General features: G+C 40.7%; 1 protein-coding gene across 4 annotated transcripts in view; it reads left to right on the top strand.

Moving 5' to 3' along the window:
- MAN1A2 (mannosidase alpha class 1A member 2) overlaps positions 1–21,695 on the top strand; it is a 303,669-nt gene that overhangs the window by 78,003 nt on the left and 203,971 nt on the right. For all 4 annotated transcript variants that reach the window (XM_073310578.2, XM_073310569.2, XM_073310564.2 and 1 more), the window contains exon 3: positions 13,500–13,596. In XM_073310578.2, coding sequence (XP_073166679.1) covers positions 13,500–13,596 — 97 coding nt within the window. The remainder of the gene's footprint in view (positions 1–13,499; positions 13,597–21,695) is intronic.

Raw genomic sequence — 21,695 nt, 5'->3', positions numbered from 1 at the left:
GTTCTTCCAGTGTATTGTTGTCTTTATTAAAAAAATACTCACACTTGAGTTCACTCCAGGCATTGGGTAGACTATGGTAATTATTACACAGCCTTCCGTAAGAAGGTGTGCAATAGCAGTTTCTCAACAGAGACTGAGAAACGAGAGTTTGGGGAGAGTTATGTAGCTGCCTACACTGCTTTTCACCCTCTGCCTCCCAAGCTTCTGAGCTGAAGAAGTGTTCCATGCCCCTCTGCTGTCGGTGAATCTTTTTAGGGAAAGTGAACAGGAGGGAAAATCCCTGTAAATTTAGGGGAATACTCAACTATAAAGCTACAGACCACCGCAAAGAAGTAATTCAAAGAGTTAATCCCTTTAAACTCTTTAATCTGAAACTAATGTACCACACTCATATGCAGATACAAACACTACCATCTTCCCTCCTCTCCCACATTGACAATTAATTTGAAGTCAGTCTTTGCAAGGAAAGTGTTTAATGTATTAAAACACAAAGTGTAAACTAGGTTTTGCATGCAACAAGTTCTAGACCTCTTTTGGGCATTAAACTAACTTCAGCAAACTTTCCAACACTCCCACATTAAATTTGTTTGTTTAAAAACTGGAATCCAGTATTTGTACTGTACATAATTTTCTGCTGAGACCCAAGTGAGATTACTTTGAGCTTTCTGCACCCTATTGTTTGGACTAGATGAACAAAAGATGATAACAAATTTTGAAGTGTGACAAAGCACTAATTTTTCTAAGTCCTAGAAATCATCAACAAGTATGTTGGATTTATTGATTTTTAAGTTATATTATTTGAATTATGGTAGCACCTAGATGCCAGAGCCCCATTCTGCTAGCCCTGTAAAAATATGTAATAGAGACTGTCCCTGTCCCAAAGAACCTACAACCTAAGTATAAGAATATAGACAACAGTTGGATGCAACCTTAATTCAACCTCCTTGTGCACATGAACTGTTATAAAGCCTTTAATTACATGATCACATAACATTTTTCCCACAGGGTGCCTACCTCCTTCTGTGCAGACTACAGATGGTGCACACTGAATGGGTAGCTATTCAATGTTTCTTTTTTATCCTCATCATCCATTTTATGGCCACATGTCTTATTTACTGCACACTATCCAAAACCTGCACTGAATACAGAATTACCAGTTTATTCTTGGGCTTTTCTGTGATACATCACTGTAGAATCTGAATGTTTTACAAATATTAATGAATTTATCTTTGCAAAACCCCTCTGAGGTCAGATGTGGTATTATCCCTACTTTACAGATGGGGAACTGAGGCACAGATAGGCTGCTTTTTATAGTTTTTACTCTGGACATTCTCTTCCCTCTGCTGATTGGCTGTTTCCTCTCACATTGAACCCCTGCCTCAGTCTTTTTGCATGAGTCTCAGTACCCCTGCCTTCCTCCTCCCCGTCTTCCTCTCCCTTCTCCCTTTTTCTTACCCTCTTCCTTTAATTTCAACCTTTGCTTTGCTTGTCTCTCTTCAGATAACCCCTATCCCAGAAAAATCCTTCAAAAAGAATAAAAACAAACAAAACACACACACACACAAATCATGGCACCAACTTGACATTTGCAAACCACCACTTAATTCTCTCTGCTTGTATGTTTCCTTTCCCCTTACCCTTTGTATCTCCTCTATTTAGATTGTAAGCTTCTGGCACGGTGACTATCTACTACTCTGTGTTCTTACCGTGGCTATCTCAGTGGGGTCCCAATCTCAGCTGGGTTCCATAAACATGACAATAATAATCTTAATAGAATAAGGTCCATTTTTTAAAATCTTCCCTAATTTTGGGTACCCAACTTGGGACTCCTAGGACTTGATTTTTTTTTAGAGTACTTAGCATTTTATAGCTCTTTATACATTCAAAGCATAGTTCCTATTCACTTCACTTGCAACTCTGAGTGTTCAGCACGTCAGATCCCAGGTGTCTCAAAGTGAGGTCACAGAAAATGAGGAAAACACACCAAACTTTTCCTAGGTCACCACTAATTGTAAGTGACTTGCCCAGCATCATGTAGGAGCCTTGTGACAGAGGCAAGGAAATAATCCAGTTCTCCAGGAAAACTTCAACTCTTTGATCTCATGGTTAAATTTTTCTCTTACTGCAGTCCCCTACCTCATTCACTACACACTCTCTAGCAAATGGGTTCCTGCAGACAAGTCTCCTTCACTACAGAATAGTGATTCCTTGCCTAAGTACCATCTTTCTCTTGTTCCTAATGTATTTATATAACCTCTTCTAATTGCCTTTTATGTACCTTGCTAGGTGTAATTCATTTTGAGCCTTAGCCTTTCTGATTTTGTCCCTACATGCTTGTGCTATTCTTTGGTATTCATCCTTAGCAATTTGTCCGTGCTTCCGCTTTCTGTAGGATTCCTTTTGATTTTCAGTTCATTAAAGAGGTCCTGATGCAGCCACATTGGCCTTTTACTATTCTTTCTGTTTTTCCTTTGCACTGGGATAGCTTGCTGTTATACCTTTAATATTGTCTAATGGCCAACTTTTCTGTACTCCTTTTTGCCTTAGATTTTCTTCCCATGGGACCTCACCTACCAGGTCTCTGGGTTTGTTGTCTGCTTTTTTGAAGTCCATTGTCCTTATTCTGCTGCTCTCACTCCTTCCCTTCCATAGACTCAAGAAGTCTATCATTTCATGATTCACTTTCATCCAAGTTGCCTTCCGCCTTGAGATTCACAAGCAATTCCTCCCTCTTAGTCAGAATCAAGCATAAAATGAACATTCCCCCTAATTATGTCTTTTACCTTCTGAAACAAAAAGTTGTTCCAACAAATTTTAAGAACTTATTGGACATTTTTATGTTTTGCTGTATTATTATTCCAGTAGATGTCTGGATAGTTAGTCCCCCATTACTACCTGGTCTTGTGTTCTGGATATTTCTGTTATTTGTTCTAGAAATGTCTGACCTACCTCCTCCTTATTTGGTGGTCTGTGGTAGACCTCTGAAATGACATTGCCCCTGTTTCCCCCCATCCCTTTTATCTTCACCCAGAGACTTTCTTCCCGAGCAAGGTGTACTTTCTATACCAATAATCCAGTCATGAGATTTATCCCATGACGTTTCTGTGATATCAATTAAGTCATAATTTAGCTTGTGTACTAAGACTTCCAGTACTTCCTGTAAAAGTGGCAAAGAGTCCTGTGGCACCTTATAGACTAACAGACTCTTTGCTGCTTTTACAGATCCAGACTAACACGGCTACCCCTCTGATACAGTACTTCCTGTTTATTCTCCATAGTACCTTGCATTTGTGTATACACATCTAAGAATTTGAGCACATTCATCCACTGTTTTCCTTGTTGCTTATTTGTATAGTTATCTGTGGGCTTTTGTCATCCACCCACTTTGAAACTAGTTAAAAGTCTGTCTTGCTGTGTTGGTGAGTCGGTATCCCAATGTGCTCTTCCCCTTCTTTAGGTGGACCCCATTTCTGCCCAGGAGTCCTTCATGGAACAGCATCCCATGGTCAAGGAAGCCAAAGCCCTCCTGTCAACTCCATATGTGCAGTCATGTATTCAACTCGAGGATGAGTCTGTCTCTGCTTGGGCCCTTATCCTTTGCCAGCAGGGTGGACAAGAATGTCACCTGCGTCCCCCTGACTTTTTCATCCTTGCTCTCAGCAGTGATGAACATCACAGAGGATATTGAAAAATTGGAGATGGTGCAGAGAAGAGGCACAAAAATTAGTTGTGAGCTAGAGAAAAAACCTTGATGCAAGACACTTGCAAAATTAGGCAAAGGTTTCTAACCAGCAGAGGTGTGAAGTTCTGGAACAGCCTTCCAAGGGGAGCAGGTGGGGCAAAAAACCTAACTGGCTTCAAGACTGAGCTTGAGAAGTTTATGGAGGGGATTGTGTGATGAGATTGCCTACAATGGCATGTGGCCCATTGGTGACTGCCAGTAGCAAAAATCCCCAACTGCTGGAGACAGGACACTCGATGGGGAGGGGTCTGAGTTACTACAGAGAATTCTTTCCCAGGTATCTGCCCACATGCTCAGTCTGCTAGACTGAAGTGACCTATATTATCAAAATTGTGTTCCCCATGTAGGTACTTCAGTGTTGCTCATCTTTGTTTTAAAATTTAGGACACTGGCTTTTATAAAGAAACAACCCTATATATTATTACTAGTGTTTTGCTAGTATTTTATGTTACTCTGTATATATTGTGTAACTTGCTTCTCTGGTCTTTGTCCTCTTTTAAAATGATGTTGAGCTCACAGTGCAGTAATTTTCCTTTTTCTCTGTTTTTAAATGTAAAAAAGAATAAAGCCATATATGTACAGAGACAGCACAGGAGAAGGAATCATTTTAAATTTGCACACTTTCAAAAGATTCTTGATTCTCCAGACACAAGTATGGGATAGCCAACATGCTAAACATGGCCACAAGCTACATGTAGCCTCCTAGAGTTCAGTGAGGCCTGTTTACTGTAGAGATGAAGTCAGCAGAGATTAGGTATCCAGTATACAAAGCAGATTGTTGTTGTTTTTTTAAATCAAGATACAGCATTGTATGTGATAAACTTTAATTTTTATGGGTATATATAATTTTCAAGTGTGAAAGTTAAAAGTATGATTAGCATCTTGTGGAGTACATGGAAATTAGGGGTGGCTCTGGGCAATATTTGGGTCCCCGCTCTCTGTAGGAATGAGCTCACTAAGGGAGGCTATGTGGGCTAATATACACCTGACAGTTTAAAATGTAACTTTCATAGTAGATAAATTTCCTCACTTAGCGAACAAAATACTAACTTTATATTTGGCAATCTGTCATCCACAACTATGGGAAACTTTTAACCTTGAGTGATCATTTGGATTTCTGTTCGTACAGAAAAAGGAAAAAAAGACTTGTTTTTCCACAGTATGGGAAATAAGTTGCTAGACAGTTTGCTTTGATTGGTAACTGAGAGAACCTGCATCTGAAGAGGATTGTGAGTCTGTCTATCTGAGAGCATTTTTTAAATGAGATGACTTATTCAAGTTGTTAGTAATTGTAATTATAGAAAGCTCAAGCCCTCTTAGGTAGTCTGGAGATTGAGCATATGCTCTTGCACTTGTAACATATTACTAAACCCATCAATGTCAGTGGCTCAAATTTTAACACACGGAAGGTGATGAAAAGAAATAACTTATTTCTGAACAGTACAACTGAAAGTTAAGGGGAGACTTGATCACAGTTCATAAGTATCTACATGGTGAACAAAATGGGTTCTTCAGTCTAGCAGGGAAAGTTATAAAAAGATCCAGTGGCTGGACGTTGAAGCTAGACAAGTTAATATTGGAAATAAGACACAGATTTTTAACAGTAATTATCCATTAAAACAACTTATTTAATGATATAGTGGATTGTCCATCATGGCACTTTTTCAATCAAGACTGGATATTGTTCTAAAAGGCATGCTCTAGTTCAAACAGGAATTAATTCAGGGAAGTCCTATGACTTTGTGTTATACAGATTAGGTGATCACAAGGATCCCTTCTGATCTGAGGCTCTATTAAGCATTTGCAATGTGTAAAACTCACTGCATGTGATTTATACAAAACAAAATGGTTATGTACTTTACACACCATCTTTGGAAGCCAGGTTTTCCTGGGGAAGTCCCCCCCGCCCCAACCTCCCTGCAAATCAACCTACAAACAAAATAACCCAAAGAAAGTTTTCATCCCCAAAATAGAAGAGAGCCAGAGATTCTACGAAGTCCTCTAGGGACTTTGCTGTTGCTGTATGTTTTATGTGGAGGATACTCAGCTACCAAGGCAAGGGCTGCCAACATAAAACCCTAAAATAGATGGAGATGGATAGATTTTTATAGTTTAATGCAATTGAGAACTAAGGTACTGTGTAAATTTACCAGTTGAGACCATTATTGGAGAGCAATGGTGTATTTTTTAAGATAGTAGAAATGCCACAAAGTGTCAGGCTTATTTGCATAACTTTTGCTAAACTCTCTTCTGTATCTCCCATAGCAACCCCTTAGAATATATGCATAATGTTCATTAAGCAAATTTTTTATGCCAGAGGGTGTAATAGACTTCATTTCTGATTATATTGCATTTCAAAGTTATTAGTGTAAATGTTAATGATGTTGTTGGGAGGGAGGGATAGCTCAGTGGTTTGAGCATTGGCCTGCTTAAACCCAGGGTTGTGACTTCAATCCTTGAGGGGACCATTGGGGATTGGTCCTGCTTTGAGCAGGGGGTTGGACTAGAATGACCTCCTGAGGTCCCATCCAACCCTGATATTCTATGATTCTAAGGTGACTTACCTGCAGCAGACTAACAAATTTTAAGGTGTTTCCATTAAGACAAGGGATATCTGCTCTGTTGGTAAATTTGTATCTCAAGCCAGTGGTGCCAGAACAGGGCGCCATGGCCCTCCCACTTTTCACCATGGCGAACTCTGCCATCTTCCCCTCCGTGTCCCCACCCCTGGGCTCCCCACCCAGGGCAGATGGAGGTAGAGGGTCCACGTCAGCTCCCCACAGCTGGCTGTGCAGCTCTTACCTAGACCCAGCTCCGGTTGGGGGGCAGGGCCTTGGAGCTGCAGCCTGGCCATGGTAAGAGTTGCGTGGGTGGCTGTGGGGAGCCGCGGCGGACCCTCCACCCGCCTGCGTTGTGGGGAGCCTGAGCACCCATGACCCTGCTCCCCAGGTCCCCCACCCAGGGTAGGTGGAGGGTACATGCCACAGCTCTCCACAGCTGCCTGTGCAGCTCTTACCATGGCTGGGCTGCAGTTCCGAGGCCCTGCCCCCTGACTGGAGCTGAGTCTAGGTAAGAGCTGCGCAGGCAGCTGTGGGGAGTCTGGGTCCCTCCGCCTGCACTGGGGGAGGGCCCAGAGGGTGGGGACATGGGAAGGGGGCTGCTTTCAGCCCCTCGGCCCCGCTCCCCCTTCCGACTTGGCCTGGGGTGGGGCCTGGGGGGAAGAGAGGGGCCTAGGGGGAAAAGGGCAGGGCAGGGTCTCAGGCGGAGGAGGGGGTAGGGGCAGGGCCTCGGGGGGAAGAGGAGGGGCAGGGGCGAGGCCTGGGGAGGGCTGGGGGCCCCCCTACTTTTTGGAATGCTCTGCTGTCCCTATCTCAAGCTGCAGGAGTTAAGGTGTTTTTAAAACACTTGTTTATTGTTACAACATTACATAAAACCATAAGAACGGCCATACTAGCCAGTATCCTGTCTTCCAATAGTGGCCAATGCCAGGTGCTTCAGAAGGAATAAACAGAACAGATAATCAGCGAGTGATTCACTCCCCATTGCCCATTCTCAGCTTCTGGCAATAGAGCCTAGGGACACTTCAGAGCGTGGTTTTGCATCCCTACCCATCCTGGGTAATAACCATTGATGCACCTATCCTCCATGAACTTATCTAGTTCTTTTTTTAATCCCTTATAGTCCTGACCTTCACAACATCCTCTGACAAAGAGTTCCACAGGTTGACTGTGAATTCATGGGTGCCAGGTTTGCATAATTTTTGGTGGTGCCCAGAATGGGTCCAAGCAGAGCGGTCCCGTCCATAGGACGGCCCGGGGCAACTGCCCTGGTCCCTGTGCTTTGGAGGGCCCCGTGCTTCAGGGGAATGCGGGGTCCAGGGCGGCGTGGAGGGCTAGTGGGGGGCCTGGCACCAGCAGCAGTGAGTGACCTGGCCCCAGCCCACCCCGCTTATCCCTGCCCCGCTGGTTGCCCTGGTCTGTCCTATGGACGGGACAGCTCTGAAAATATAAGCCCAAAGATTGGTGGAGCCTGGCCCACATTCCTGAATATTGGTGGAGCACGGGCACCACGGGCCCATATAACTTGCTGCCTATGTGTGCGTTGTGTGAAGAAATCCTTCCTGTTGTTTGTTTTAAATTTGCTGCCTCTTAATTTCATTTGGTGACCCCTAGTTCTTGTGTTTTGAGAAGGAGTAAATAACACGTCCTTATCTACTTTCTCCACACCAGTCATGATAGAGCTCTATCATATCCCCCTGTAGTCATTTCTTTTTTAAGCTGAAAAGTCCTAGTCTTATTAATCTCTCCACATACGGAAGCTGTTCCATACCTGTAATCATTTTTGTTGGCCTTCTCTGTACCTTTTCTATTTCTAATATATCTTTTTTGAGATAGGGTGACCACATCTGCATGCAGTATTCAAGATGTGGGAGTACCATGGATTTATCTAGAGGCAATATGATATTTTCTGTCTTATTATATATCCTTTTTCTAATGATTCCCAACATTCCGTTAGCTTTTTGACTGCCACTGCACATTGAAGTGGATGTTTTCAGAGAACTATCTGTGTTAAGAATGGTCTGGGTTTGCACAGACTTGCAAACAACAGTCAATAGTTAACCTTTTATTAAACATGAATAAAAAATGTTGTATGCATTGTTGTAGCTGTGTTGGTTCCACAATATTAGAGAGACAAGGTGGGTTAGGTACTATATTTTATTGGATCAACTTCTGTTGGTGAGAGAGACAAGCTTTCAAGCTTACACAGGTCTCTTCTTCAAGCTCTGTGTAAGCTTGAAAGCTTGTGTGTCTTCAACAGAAGTTGGTCCAATAAAAGATATTACCTCACCCTTGTCTCATGAAGTTTTTAAAAAAGTTAAAGCATTTGGTGAAACTTGTACTATTTCCCTTATCTCTTTTAGCTGTATAAAGTCTTTAAAAAGAAATTTCCTCACCTCTCCGTATTTTAGGTGGTATTAAAGGTGATTTTAAATGTCCTTGTCAGAGGAAAAAAAGGTTAGTTATTGTTTTGGTAGCAGATTTTGAGTGGCAGTGGTTTGTGTCATTTTGTTTAATTAAAAAAACAACAACAAATGATTGACATACAGGTAGAGAGAAAAGAATAGCAAAGATAATAAGAGAAAGCTTCTGTCTCTTACTTGCAGCTTGTTTGCTAGGAATATTATATACACAGAGCATGATTTTATTAGCAATCCTGAGGCCTTGCAAAACTTTATCAGAATCAGGCTTGTGATAAAAGTGGGAATTTTTTGTAATATTTTATTAACAGTATGGGTCTCAGCTGACCCATTTGAGTTGGTGTTGTTATCCCCTGGATGCAGAACAATTAAAATGCTTCTCCTGGAACAGAAAGAAGGAGCTGAGGTGTTTGGGTCACAACAGCTGTCTGGTGTGGTATGAATGTGCCATAAGGAGTTGGCTGGAATCAACGGTTAATGGAAGACTATAGAGACAACAGAAATCTCAATGATGGAAGACTAACTTTTAAAGTAAGTTACTTCCACCCACCTCTCTGCCAGAAAGCAGAGCAAAAAAGACTAGCTGAAGAACAATGGATTGAATGTGTCAGGGCACTCAGACACACAGCTGTCATTTGGGACTCAGAGTCAAAGGAACAGAGAGAGTGAGCCAAGATGGATTCTGCTGAAGGAGGGCTTGGTAGAGTCCTGGCTTCTGCCAGTAACAACTCTTTGATAACCTAAGTACTTCCTGATGCTCTATTCCAGTTGACTATTAAAACTGAACCTGGTTTGAAAAGCCTGCCTGATGTTGCTGCAAGTGCTTACTGATATGTATTGGTGTCTGAAGGGTGTAAAAAGTCACAAGTCTAGCTCAGGCAGACTTGCCTTTCGGAGCTAATGTTGAGAAACAGGTGGTGCTGGAGCCCAAAGGGCCAGTCTGAGAGGCACTGTGGCTATGTTGGCCTATGCTTGTGGAAAAGTCTGACCCCATGAGGTTGTGGTATTCTAAAAGGGATACTCCCAGGAGAATGTTTAACGGCTCAGGCATAGCCCAGAGCCTGGTTTATTGGATTAAGATAGAGCATTGTATCCTAAGAGTAGAATTGACATATGCTGTACCTTCATATTAAAGATGTGAGCAACCATCAGCTGCACTTTGACTGCTGCTGTGTTATAACGTATATATATTTCCTAATTTTTCCCTTGCTGCTCACCCTAGATAAATTCCAGCCCAGAAGTCATAACCATTCTTTTTGTACCACTCTGTTCACTCATTATACTTAAAATGGAGATTGCTGTCTCATTTGATTTTTTAGAAACTGCTTTGATTTTTTGTTCGTCCCTTTCTTGTATCTATCACTAAGACACTTTCACATAGGAAAGTAGGACAATAATTTCATTTTATTCCTCTTTGTTATGTCTCTTCAGACTCTCTCCTCTTTTAGAAATCTTTCATATCCAGAAATGGAACCACAGCAAGATATTGATTGAACAAAACTTACCTCTTCTGGGAACAGTGTCTCTCTTGCATACTGTGTAATGGCTTTACTTATTCCCTATTTCATGTTCAGAGGGAGACTTTAAGCTCTTTGGAAAGACGTATCTGTTTTTTAAAACCTTTGCTTGCTTTTGGGGATGAGCAGTAATATACTCTATAAATCCACCTTTGGGAAGAAGTTATGTAATTACTGTATGATAGAAATAGGATGTTAAAGTAGTACAGAACCTTTTGAACAATGGACAGTGAATGGTTCCATACCACTTTAGAGGAGGATGAGTGTTTTGAATTATGGAGACTTTCATTTCACATTAGTGATGTATTCTGTGCAGGTAATTTTAGACTAGCTGCAATACTGGGACTCGATCCAAAAACCACTGAAAGAAATTTAGAGACTTGCATTGTCTTCACTGGGCTTTAGATCATGGTCCCATTTAGTGTGAGAAACTTTTCTGATCACTTGTTCATGAGAACTTAAGATTTCAAAATTGTTGGTCTGACCAAAAAAATGTTGTCCTAGTTTTTGGAGCTATGGTCTCAATCTCTCAAATAAATTAAAATAAAATATTGTTGCTGTTGTGATTGTCTAAAGGCATTTTGTTGTATTCTGTTTGTTCTCCTATGTCCTGTTGTTCCAGTGTTTCTCTTTTTTAAATTTTTTTTATTTTGGCAAATTTTGACTTTCATGTAGTTCTGTTTAGTTGTCCTTGCTTTAATATAAATTGTATCAGGCACAACTTGGAGTTTGCTAATCTGATCTTCGAAAGATTCTCTGTATATTTAAAGGTATAAGTCTATTTTCAAAGATATTTTTAAGATTTGTACTATTTAAATCCCACAGAATAGTAGCAACTTCAAGCTGTTGTTGATGACTTTCAGAAAAATGAGCTATTTCAGAGGGTTCTGCCCTTTACTCTGGGTTGCTGGTCAGATCAAAGTACAGGGCAGATAAAAATCATGTTTTGTTTTGTTTTTTAATGAAGAATCATTTTAAAACATTTAAAACGGTTTTTTATTTACCATGTTTCTAGCTCTTTACTTTCCTCTAATTTTATAGTCTTAAATTGCTAAAGTGCATACTGTGTACTTTTTAAAATTAGTTTTCTAATTGTTAGTCAAATTTCAGTTTTCATATAGACATTTTTTCCACTAATAATTTTCACATTTAAAATGCTCATCCATTCTGAAAAATGCAAGTCCAGGTGTTAATTAGCATCCTTACTGTAAGAATTACACAAACTCAGGAACAAAACTGATAAGCAAATAGTCTATGCTCTCTTTGCAACCAACGTCACCTCCCGATATACTGAATTCCTACTTTAAAAATCCCACTTTCGGTGTGTAAGTATAGGTTTAGGAGCCAAATTTTAGGCCCCTGATTTTGAACATTTGTGCCGGTGTATAAAAAGTTCACAATAGTTTTGTTAATATATAATGAAATAACTTTTCATTGTTAATACTGAAGCAATTTAGTTTTGAAGTCGCAAAGATTTTATGACACTAAGACATGTTTTAAATTAAAAAACAATTTTAGCCCCTGATGCTGCAAACATTTATGCACATGCTTAATTTTAAGAACACTGGTTTCTATGTGAGTGAAGTTATGTACCAGTTTAAGTTTTTGCAGGATCAGGACCTTAATTTTCAACATTGAGTTTTTTGTCTACATCAGCTTTGTAAAATTCAAAGATTATACCATATTAAAAAAAACCCAGGATGTATAATTTTGCCAAAGTCCCAATCTGAGTTAAATCAGATGAATTATTTAAATCATTCCATTCTTCCAAAACAATGTAGCCAATGCTAAAAAGCTACCATTAGGCTGAATCTATTTGGAATATATTGCAGAAATTGAGTTGGAGCCAATATAGGCAGAGTTAAAGGCATTCTTAAAGAGAAGAAACAGCCAAATGTCTGTTAAATAATTCCTGAGTTACTTAGACACTTCAGAAATTCCCAACCCACGTGAAAACAAAGCTCACTCTTTGTTAAATGGTAGAGCAAGTAATATTTAAAGAAGGAATTACAAACCCACAGAGCGAGGGGGACACAGTAAGAAGGATATGTGTTCCATCTTAAGTAGATAAAACCAATTTTATGCATGAGTGTAAAAAACTGAGTTCATTTGTATGTTGCTTGTTGGTGCTTTTAAAAGGGGGTTGTTAGAGAAATTTACACATTCACTCACTATTTGTGTTTCCTTATCTTTAAAAAGGGATAGTGTTACTTACCAACTTTACATAAATGTTATGATTACTAATTGGCTGTTGTGTATTTATGTCAGTTGGAATGTGTAAAGTTCTGTATAAATGCTAAGTATTATTTTTATTATTAGGTCATGAATCTGCTGTTTGTTTTGCACAGTTCACCTACTGTACAGCATTGTGTGTCTATTAATGCTCTACAAATCATTACCAGAATGTCTAACACAAATTGTGAACTGTAATGAAATGGCGGGCCTTCTGGAGCTCTCCTCTCTTCACCTTTGATGTATTATTCATCTGTTTTTTAAATATATGTATCATGGAATCATGGAGCTAAAGATGGATAAATCCAACAGGATTAGATCATCTAATCCCCTTCCCATGGGTCAATGCAGGGTTGTCCCCTACAGAATATTTTCTAGCATTGTTTCTCAAGTGTTTTCCTACTGGGAAGCCAACTTTAGGAATTTGTGGCAACCTCCCCTCATTTTGCGTGGCAAACTGGTGTGCTATAGGCAAGGTATGACCTGCCTTGCCACATAGTAACTTGCTCTGTTGGCAAGCCCTAAATAATTCCTCCTTGCTCTCCTGGAAGTGTACACCCTTCAGATATTTGTAGATTGTTGTCATATTATTGCTTAGGCAAGTTAGTCAGATTTAGGCCAAGATTTTTAAAAATGTGCATTGTGCTTAGGCTCCTGAGTCCATATATAGGCACTGAAATCAGCGGCCTGAATTTCAGAAAGTCTGAGCCCCTAATACCTCCACTGAAATTAAATTGACTTAAGTTACTATTTGTGCTCTCAGTTTTTTGTCCTTTGACACTGCTGTAGCATGTACAATGCATCACTCCTCTTTACTGGAGTATTTTAGATACTCTTGAGATTTTTTGGATCAAAGGCTGTTCGTACTATATAGTCTGCCTATCGTTAACTGATAGAAATAGAGCCAGAATAACCATCAATATGCTGTGGTGAGCTTCAGGCACAGAAATGTTCAGATAAGGATCTAGCTTGTAAAACTGCATCATATGAGTAATCCATATTAACTGAATCTAATATTTCCCTTCCTCAGATGATGAAACATGCATGGGAAAATTACAGGCAATATGGATGGGGGCATAATGAACTCAAACCCATTGCCAGGAAAGGACATTCCACCAACATATTTGGTAGGTTATACTTTCTGTTACTTTAGTGGTTCTGTCCTATCCTTCCTTCCCAGAACGCTTTTTTAGAAATTCCTTATGAACTTTCTTAGTATAGTACACTGTACTGTAAATATTGTAAAATACTGTGAATCAGAGAGAGCTATTAATGCATCATTTTAATGACCATTCATATCCATGTAGAAACTGTTTAATGGGATTTTTTTGTGGCAAGTGTTTTTTAAATATATTTTATTACTACAGTTATATTGCTGAGTTGGGCTTATGAACAGTATTATTTTGATGTGCATACCAGTAGTAATAATGTGGTAATGATATTTATGAAGTGTCATATATGTCACTCATTGTGAAATGTATAGAAATACAGCATGCCTTCTCTGCATGCTTGAAGTTAAACTCTCAAAATTTAAATGCAGGACACATAGAAAAACTATTTGTAAGAAGATCAATTTATTCAATAAGTGGGGCTGAAGGAGGAAAATGCAGGAATTTAGGAGCAACTCTAAACTTAGGCGTTGAATGAAAAAAGTGTAAAGCTCAGGGCACAAGAATAAGGGTTTACGCAAGTATGAAGTTTTTAAAAGGTAAAAGGCTTGAAGGTAAGAATGAGGAGTTTGATTTTGATGTAGAAGAGAGAAAGCAGTGAAGGAATTCAAGGAAAGGAGTGATGTTGTTGGAATAGGAGCATCAAGAGGAAGATGGCTATTAGCAATGACATTTTGGATAGCCTGGCTCAGGGAAGAGGAAGATGTGGGGATGTCAGAGATGAAGAAGTTGCAGAACACAAGGTAAGAGTGGAAAGGGTGGATTTTAGATAACGAGGAAGTAACAAGGTTTACCATGAACCTGGCTGTGGCAAGCATGAGAGCCTGGAATCTAAGATGATGACAAGTGTTACAAGCCTGAGTTATGGAAAGGAAAGTGGAGTAATCAGTGATGATAAGGAAGCAAAAAAGAGGAGATGGTTTGGGTGAAAAGATTGGATGATCTGGCAGGATGCTCCTTAAGTGACTGAGATGTGTCCAAGAGGAGATTTTGGAAAGACAAAGATGCAAGAGTGGAGATAAAGTGGAAGATCAGAGATGGAGAAGTAGATTTAGGGAGCCAATGGCTTAGAGTTGGTAGCTGAACCAATGGAATTGAATGAGGTAACCCAGGGAGAAAAGGGTCGGGTTATGGACAAAGCTGAGAATGGAAGGAAAGCATGGGAAGAATACATAAAAAAGGTAATGCAGGAGTAGTGAGTGAGATAAAAGGAGAACTAGGAGAGCTCTGAAAGTTCAGGAGAAAAGTGTGAGGAGCATGCGAAGATATGAGTGTCTCTGTCAAAAGCAGAAGATATATTGAGAATGGGGAGTTAGAATTATTTTGGGTAAGTTTTACAGCCTGTGTTATACTGGAAGTCAAACTAACTTATCACAGTTGTCCATTCTGGCTTTGGAATCTGTGAACCCATGAATTTGTGATCATCTAGTCTGACCTTGTATATGCATAGGCTTCAGAATTCCCCCCAAATAGTTCCTAAAATATGTCTTTGAGAAAAACATCCAATCTTGATTTGAAAATGGTCAGTGATGGAGAATCCACCACAATACTTGGTAAATTGTTTCGATGGTTAATTACGCTCACTGTAAAAACCGACTCCCTATTTCCAGTCTGAATTTGGAAAAAAGGAGTTTAAGGAGTTTAAGGGGGTACATGATAGTGGTCTTCAAATATATGAAAGGCTGCCATTAAAAAGATGGAGAAAAATTGTTCTCTTTTGCCACAGAAGTCAGGAGAAGAGGCAATGGGTTCAAACTACAGCAGAGCAGATTTAGATTAAATCTCAGGAAAATCTTCCTAGCTGTAAGAACAGTAGGACAGTGGAACAAACTCCCTAGGGAAGTCATGGAATCTCCTTACTGGAGGTATATAAAAAGAGGCTGGATAACCATCTGTCTTGGGTGGTTTAGGCACAACAAATCCTGTGTCTTGGCTGGGGGTTAGACTAGATGACCCTTGCAGTCCCTTCTATAACTCTTTGGTTCAGTGTTTCTATGAATGTATCTAGCTTCTACTTCCAGCCATTGGATCATGTTATACCTTTCTCTGCTAGATTGAAGAACCCATTATTAAATATTTGGTCCCCATGTAGGTACCCATAGACTATAACCAAGTCATCCCCTTAACCTTCTCTTTGTTAAGCTAAATAAGTTGGTCTCCTTGAGTCTATCACTATAAGGGATGTTTTCTAATTCTTTAATCATTCTCATGGCTCTTCTCTGAACCCTCTCCAATGTATCAACATCCTTCTTGAATTATGGGCACGAGAGCTAGACACAGTATTCCAGCAGTGGTTGCACTGATGCCAAATATAGAGGTAAAATGATCTCGCTACTCTGCGTTGAGATGCCCCTGTTTATGCGCCCAGGGATTGCATTAACCTTTTTGGTCACAGTGTTGCCGTGGGAGCTCATGTTCAGCTGATTATCCAACACAAATCCCAAATCTTTTTCAGAGCCACTGCTTCCCACAATAGAGTCCTCCATCCTGTAAACATGGCCTACATTCTTTGTTCCTAGACGTGTATGTTTACATTTAATCATATTAAAATGCACATTGTTTGTTTAATAAAGATGTTAAATAGTATAGGGCGAAGAACTGATCCCTACAGAACCCCACAAGAAACACACCCGTTCGATGATGATTCCCTGTGTGCAATAATTTTTTTTAGACCAACATGTTAGCCAGCTTTTAATCCATTTAACATGTGCCATGTTAATTTTATACCATTCTCATTTTTTAATCAAAATGTTGTGCCGTATGAAGTCAAATGGCTTATAATGACCCTGTTCTCTTGTAATCTCATCCAGAAAAGATATTATCTTGTTGCTTGACAGTGAGAGACTTGGGTTATGTTTTTACAGCTCATGGTAGCGAGCCTCCCAGACTGGGTCAATAGACTTGGGCTCATGCTAGCACGCTAAAAATAGCTATGTAGATGTTGTGGCTTGGGCTGGACTTCAGGCTCTGAAGCTTAGGGAGGAGGGTGGGATTCAGAGCACAAGCCACAACTTCAAAATGCTCTCAGAACAGCTCTTTGACCACTAACGTGAGTCCCTGAAACCCAGGTAACCTCTGAAACCCAAGTCTATCAACCTGGGCTGGAAGACTCATTGCCAAGGGCTGCATAGAAATACCCTTGTCACGCTGTCTGGAGTGCCTCGCAGCTCAGAGTGCCAATCTCAGGTCAGATTGTCAAAAAAAAAGGACAGACACTCCAAACTGATGGTATACTCTATAATTAGATGTCACCACGCCAGTAACAAATTTGCATTCCTGGATCACTGTATTAGGCTATGTCTACACTAATACTTTTGTCAGTAAAACTTTTCATAGAATCATAGACTAACAGAAGATTAGGGTTGGAAGAGACCTCAGGAGGTCATCTAGTCCAACCCCTTGCTCAAAGCAGGACCAACACCAACTAAATCATCCCAGGGCTTTGTCAAGCTGGGCCTTAACAACCTCTAAGGATGGAGATTCCATCACCTCCCTAGGTAACCCATTCCAGTGCTTCACCACCCTCCTAGTGAAACAGTGTTTCCTAATAGCCAACCTAGACCTCCCTCCACTGCAACTTGAGGCCATTGCTCCTTGTTCTGTCATCTGCCACCACTGAGAATGGCAGAGCTCCATCCTCTTTGGAACCCCCTTTCAGGTAGTTGAAGGCTGCTGTCAAATCCCCCCTCACTCTTCTCTTCTGCAGACTAAACAAGCCCACTTCCCTCAGCTTCTCCTCATAAGTCATGTGCCCCAGTCCCCTAATAATTTTCGTTGCCCTCTGCTGAACTCTCTCCAATTTGTCTACATCCTTTTTGTAGTGTGGGGCCTGTCATAAATATAAAGGGAAGGGTAAACACCTTTAAATCCCTCCTGACCAGAGGAAAAACCCTTTCACCTGTAAAGGGTTAAGAAGCTAAGATAACCTCTCTGGCACCTGACCCAAAATGACCAATGAGGAGACAAGATACTTTCAAAGCTGGAGAAACAAAGGGTTCTCTCTGTCTGTGTGATGCTTTTGCTGGGACCAGAGCAGGAATGCAGGTCAGATAAGTGTTAGATTCTGTTTTGTTTAAATGGCTGATAAAATAAGTTGTGCTGAATGGAATATATATTCCTGTTTTTGTATGTTTTTGTAACTTAAGGTTTTGCCTAGAGGGATTCTCTATGTTTTGAATCTGATTACCCTGAAAGGTATTTACCATCCTGATTTTACAGAGGTGATTCTTTTACTTTTTCTTTAATTAAAATTCTTCTTTTAAGAACCTGATTGCTTTTCATTGTTCCTAAGATCCAAGGGTTTGGGTCTGTGTTCACCTATGCAAGTTGGTGAGGATTTTTATCAAGCCTTCCCCAGGAAAGGGGGTGTAGAGCTTGGGGGAATATTTTGGTGGGGAGACGTTTCCAAATGGGCACTTCCCCTGTTCTTTGTGTAACACTTTGGTGGTGGCAGCATTTAACCTAAGTTGGTAAGAATATGCCTAGGGGGTCTTTCATGCAGGTCCCCACATCTGTACCCTAGAGTTCAGAGTGGGGAAGGAACCTTGACAGGGCCCAAAACTGGACCCAGTACTCCAGGTATGGTCTCACCAGTACTCGATTTGCTGGCAATGCTCCTACTAAGGCAGCCCAATATGCCGTTAGCCTTCTTGGCAACAAGGGCATACTGCTGACTCATATCCAGCTTCTCATCCACTGTAATCCCCAGGTCCTTTTCTGCAGAACTGCCGCTTAGCTAGTCAGTCCCCAGCCTGTAGCGGTACATGGGATTCTTCCTTCCTAAGTGCAATGACTCTGTACTTGTCCTTGTTGAACCTCAGATTTCTTTTTGTCCAGTCCTCCAATTTCTCTAGGTCACTCTGGACCCTATCCCTACCCTCCAGCTTATCTACCTCTCCCCCCAGCTTAGTTTTCTCTGCGAACTTGCTGAGGGTGCAATTAATCCCATCATCCAGATCATTAATAAAGATGTTGAACAAAACCGGCCCCAGGACCGACCCCTGGGTTATTCTTCTTGATACCGGCTGCCAACTAGACATTGAGCTGTTGATCACTCCCCACTGAGCCCGACAATCTAGACAGCTTTCTATCCACTTTATAGTCCTTTCATCTAATCCATACTTTTTTAACTTTCTGGCAAGAATATTGTGGGAGACGGTATCAAAAGCTTAGCTAAAGTCAAGATATATCACATCCACTGCTTTCCCCATATCCACAGAGCCAGTTATCTCATCATAGAAGTCAATCAGGTTGGTCAGGCATGACTTGCCCTTGGTGAATCCATGTTGACTATTCCTGATCATCTTCCTCTCCTCCAAGTTCTTCAAAATGGATTCCTTGAGGACCTGCTCCATGATTTTTCCAGGGACTGAGGTGAGGCTGACCAGTCTGTTGTTCTCTGGGTTCTCCTTCTTACGTTTTTTAAAGATGGGCACTATATTTGCCTTTTTTCAATCGTCTGGGACTTCCCCCGATCACCACGAGTTTTCAAAGATAATGGTCAATGGCCCTGCAATCTCATCAGCCAGTTCCCTCAGCACCCTCGGATGCATTGCATCCGGTCCCATGGACTTGTGCATGTCCAGCTTTTCTAAATAGTCCTTAACCTGTTCTTTCACCATTGAGGTATGAAAAAACACACCCCTGACTGATGTAAGTTACACTGACAGAAGTGCCAGTGTGGACTGTGCCACGTTGGTGGGAGATGCCAGTGTAGCTGCTCGTTGGGGGTGGTTTATTTATGCTGACGGGAGAGCAACTACGTTGGAGACCTTACAGCGCTGCAGCTGTAAGGTCTGTAGTGTACACATAGCCTTAATCTTACCATGGAGTCACAAAAGGTTCCCTTAGGCTCTCCAGCCTACCTTGCCACCCAGAAAAACTGGACGTTGTGACACTGGTTGCTATACCAAATATAACATCATATTAGGTTACTTCCCACCCCAAAAGGGTCAGGGTTATTGAGAGGTTAAAGGAGATAAAATACATTAACAGGTGAGTCAAAGTTTGCAAGTCCAAAATGATAGCGGAGATGTAGTAGTCTGTTAGTTTTCCATACATTTCTCAGGGTTATCCAAAATAACTTTGGGGATCTCTGTCTTGCACCTGGAGTGTTCCCATATGAGTGTCCAAACAGTTCAGAGATGCAGGATCATTCCCTTAAACCACTATTTATAGATCCTGCTCACAGAAGACAATCTAAACAGTGCCCCTACCCATGTGGTTATTGATGAGTAGCAATTGCAGACTGAGTCTGTGAATTGCCATTGCTGAAGACAATGACCCTTGCTTTGAAGTTAGCATTCTACTTCCTTTGCATTCACAATACATAATGCAATTGCCTGCCATTATATTATAATAGGGATAGATAAGAAAAAACAATACAAGTAACATTTTATTCATTTTCAGGCAGTTTACATATCAAGTAAATTCTCATCTTACTGCTAACACATACTTTTGGTCTAGGGTTAATTAAGTTCAGAGATATACATAATGTAATGCCTATACATAAGTGAAGACAATATCATTTACATTTCCTTTGAGCTAAATTAACATTCGAGTGAATTAGTACACTTAACATTTCTTTGATATTCACACACAAGCGAATTGACCTATTGCTCTGACCTGAGCTGGCCTGTGAGCATCACAACCCTAAAAGAGCTCAGTCTGTTTAGCTTATCAAAAATAAGATGAAGAATTGGTTTGATTACAGTGTATGAGCCTATTCAGGTAGAGAAAATACATAAAAACATAAGAATGGCCATACTGGATCAGACCAATGGTCCATCTAGCCCAGTAGCCTGTCTTCTGACAGTGGCTGGTACTAGAGGCTTCAGAGGGAATGAACAGAACAGGGCAATTTACTGAGTGACTCATCTGCTGTCATCCAATCCCAGCTTATGGCAGTCAAACGCTTATGTATACCCAGAGCATGGGGTTTAATCCCTGACAATCTTGGCTAATAGCCATTGATGGACCTTGGAGTCATTGATGGATGTTGGGGGTGGGAAAGCTCAGTGGTTTGAGCATTGGCCTCCTAAACCCCAGGGTTGTGAGTTCAATCCCTGAGGGGGCCATTTAGGGATCTGGGGCAAAAATTGGGGATTGGTCCTGCTTTGAGCAGGGGGTTGGACTAGATGACCTCCTGAGGTCCCTTCCAACCCTGATATTCTATGACCTATCCTCCATGAATTTATCTAATTCTCTCTTTGAACCCAGTTATACTTTTGGCCTTCACAATGTCCCCTGGCAATGAGTTCTACAAGTTGACCATGCATTGTGTGAAGAAGTACTTCTTTATGTTTGTTTTAAACGTGCTGTCTGTTAATTTCATTGGGTGACCTCTGGTTCTTGTGTCATGTGAAAGGGTAAATAACACTTCCCTATTCACTTTCTCCACAGCATTCATGATTTTATAGACCTGTTATATCCCCCTTAGTTGTCTCTTTTCCAAGATGAACAATCCCACTCTTTTCAATCTCTCCTCAAATAGAAACTGTTCAATAACCTTTATAGTTTTTGTAGCCCTTCTCTGTACCTTTTCCCAATTTTAATATATCTTTTTTGAGATGGGGTGAGCAGAACTGCACACAGTATTCAAGGTGTGGGCATACCAGGGATTTATATAGTGGGATTATGAAATTTACTGTTTTATTATCTATCCTTTTCCTATTGATTCCTAATATTCTGTTAGCTTTTTTGAATGCTGCTGCACATTGAGTGGATGTTTTCAGAGAACTATCCAGAATGACTCCAAGGTCTCTTTCTTGACTGGTAATTGCTAATTTAGATGCCATATTTTTGTATGTATAGTTGGGATTATGTTTTCCAATGTGCATTACTTTGCGTTTATCAACATTGAACTTCATCTGCCATTTGTTGCCCAGTCATCCAGTTTTGTAAGATCCATTTGTAACTCTTCACAGTCAGTTTGGACTTAACTATCTTGAGTAGTTTTGTATCATCTGCATACTTTGCCACCATCACTGTTTACCCCTTTTTCTAGATCATTTATGAATATGTGGAACAGCACTTGTCCCAGTAAAGATCCTTGGGGG

This window comes from Lepidochelys kempii, chromosome 1 (assembly GCF_965140285.1).
Source record: "Lepidochelys kempii isolate rLepKem1 chromosome 1, rLepKem1.hap1, whole genome shotgun sequence".
Lineage (NCBI taxonomy): Eukaryota > Metazoa > Chordata > Testudines > Cheloniidae > Lepidochelys > Lepidochelys kempii.
The sequence above is the reverse complement of the archived record's forward strand: the minus strand, read 5'-3'. Positions and strand labels throughout refer to the sequence as shown.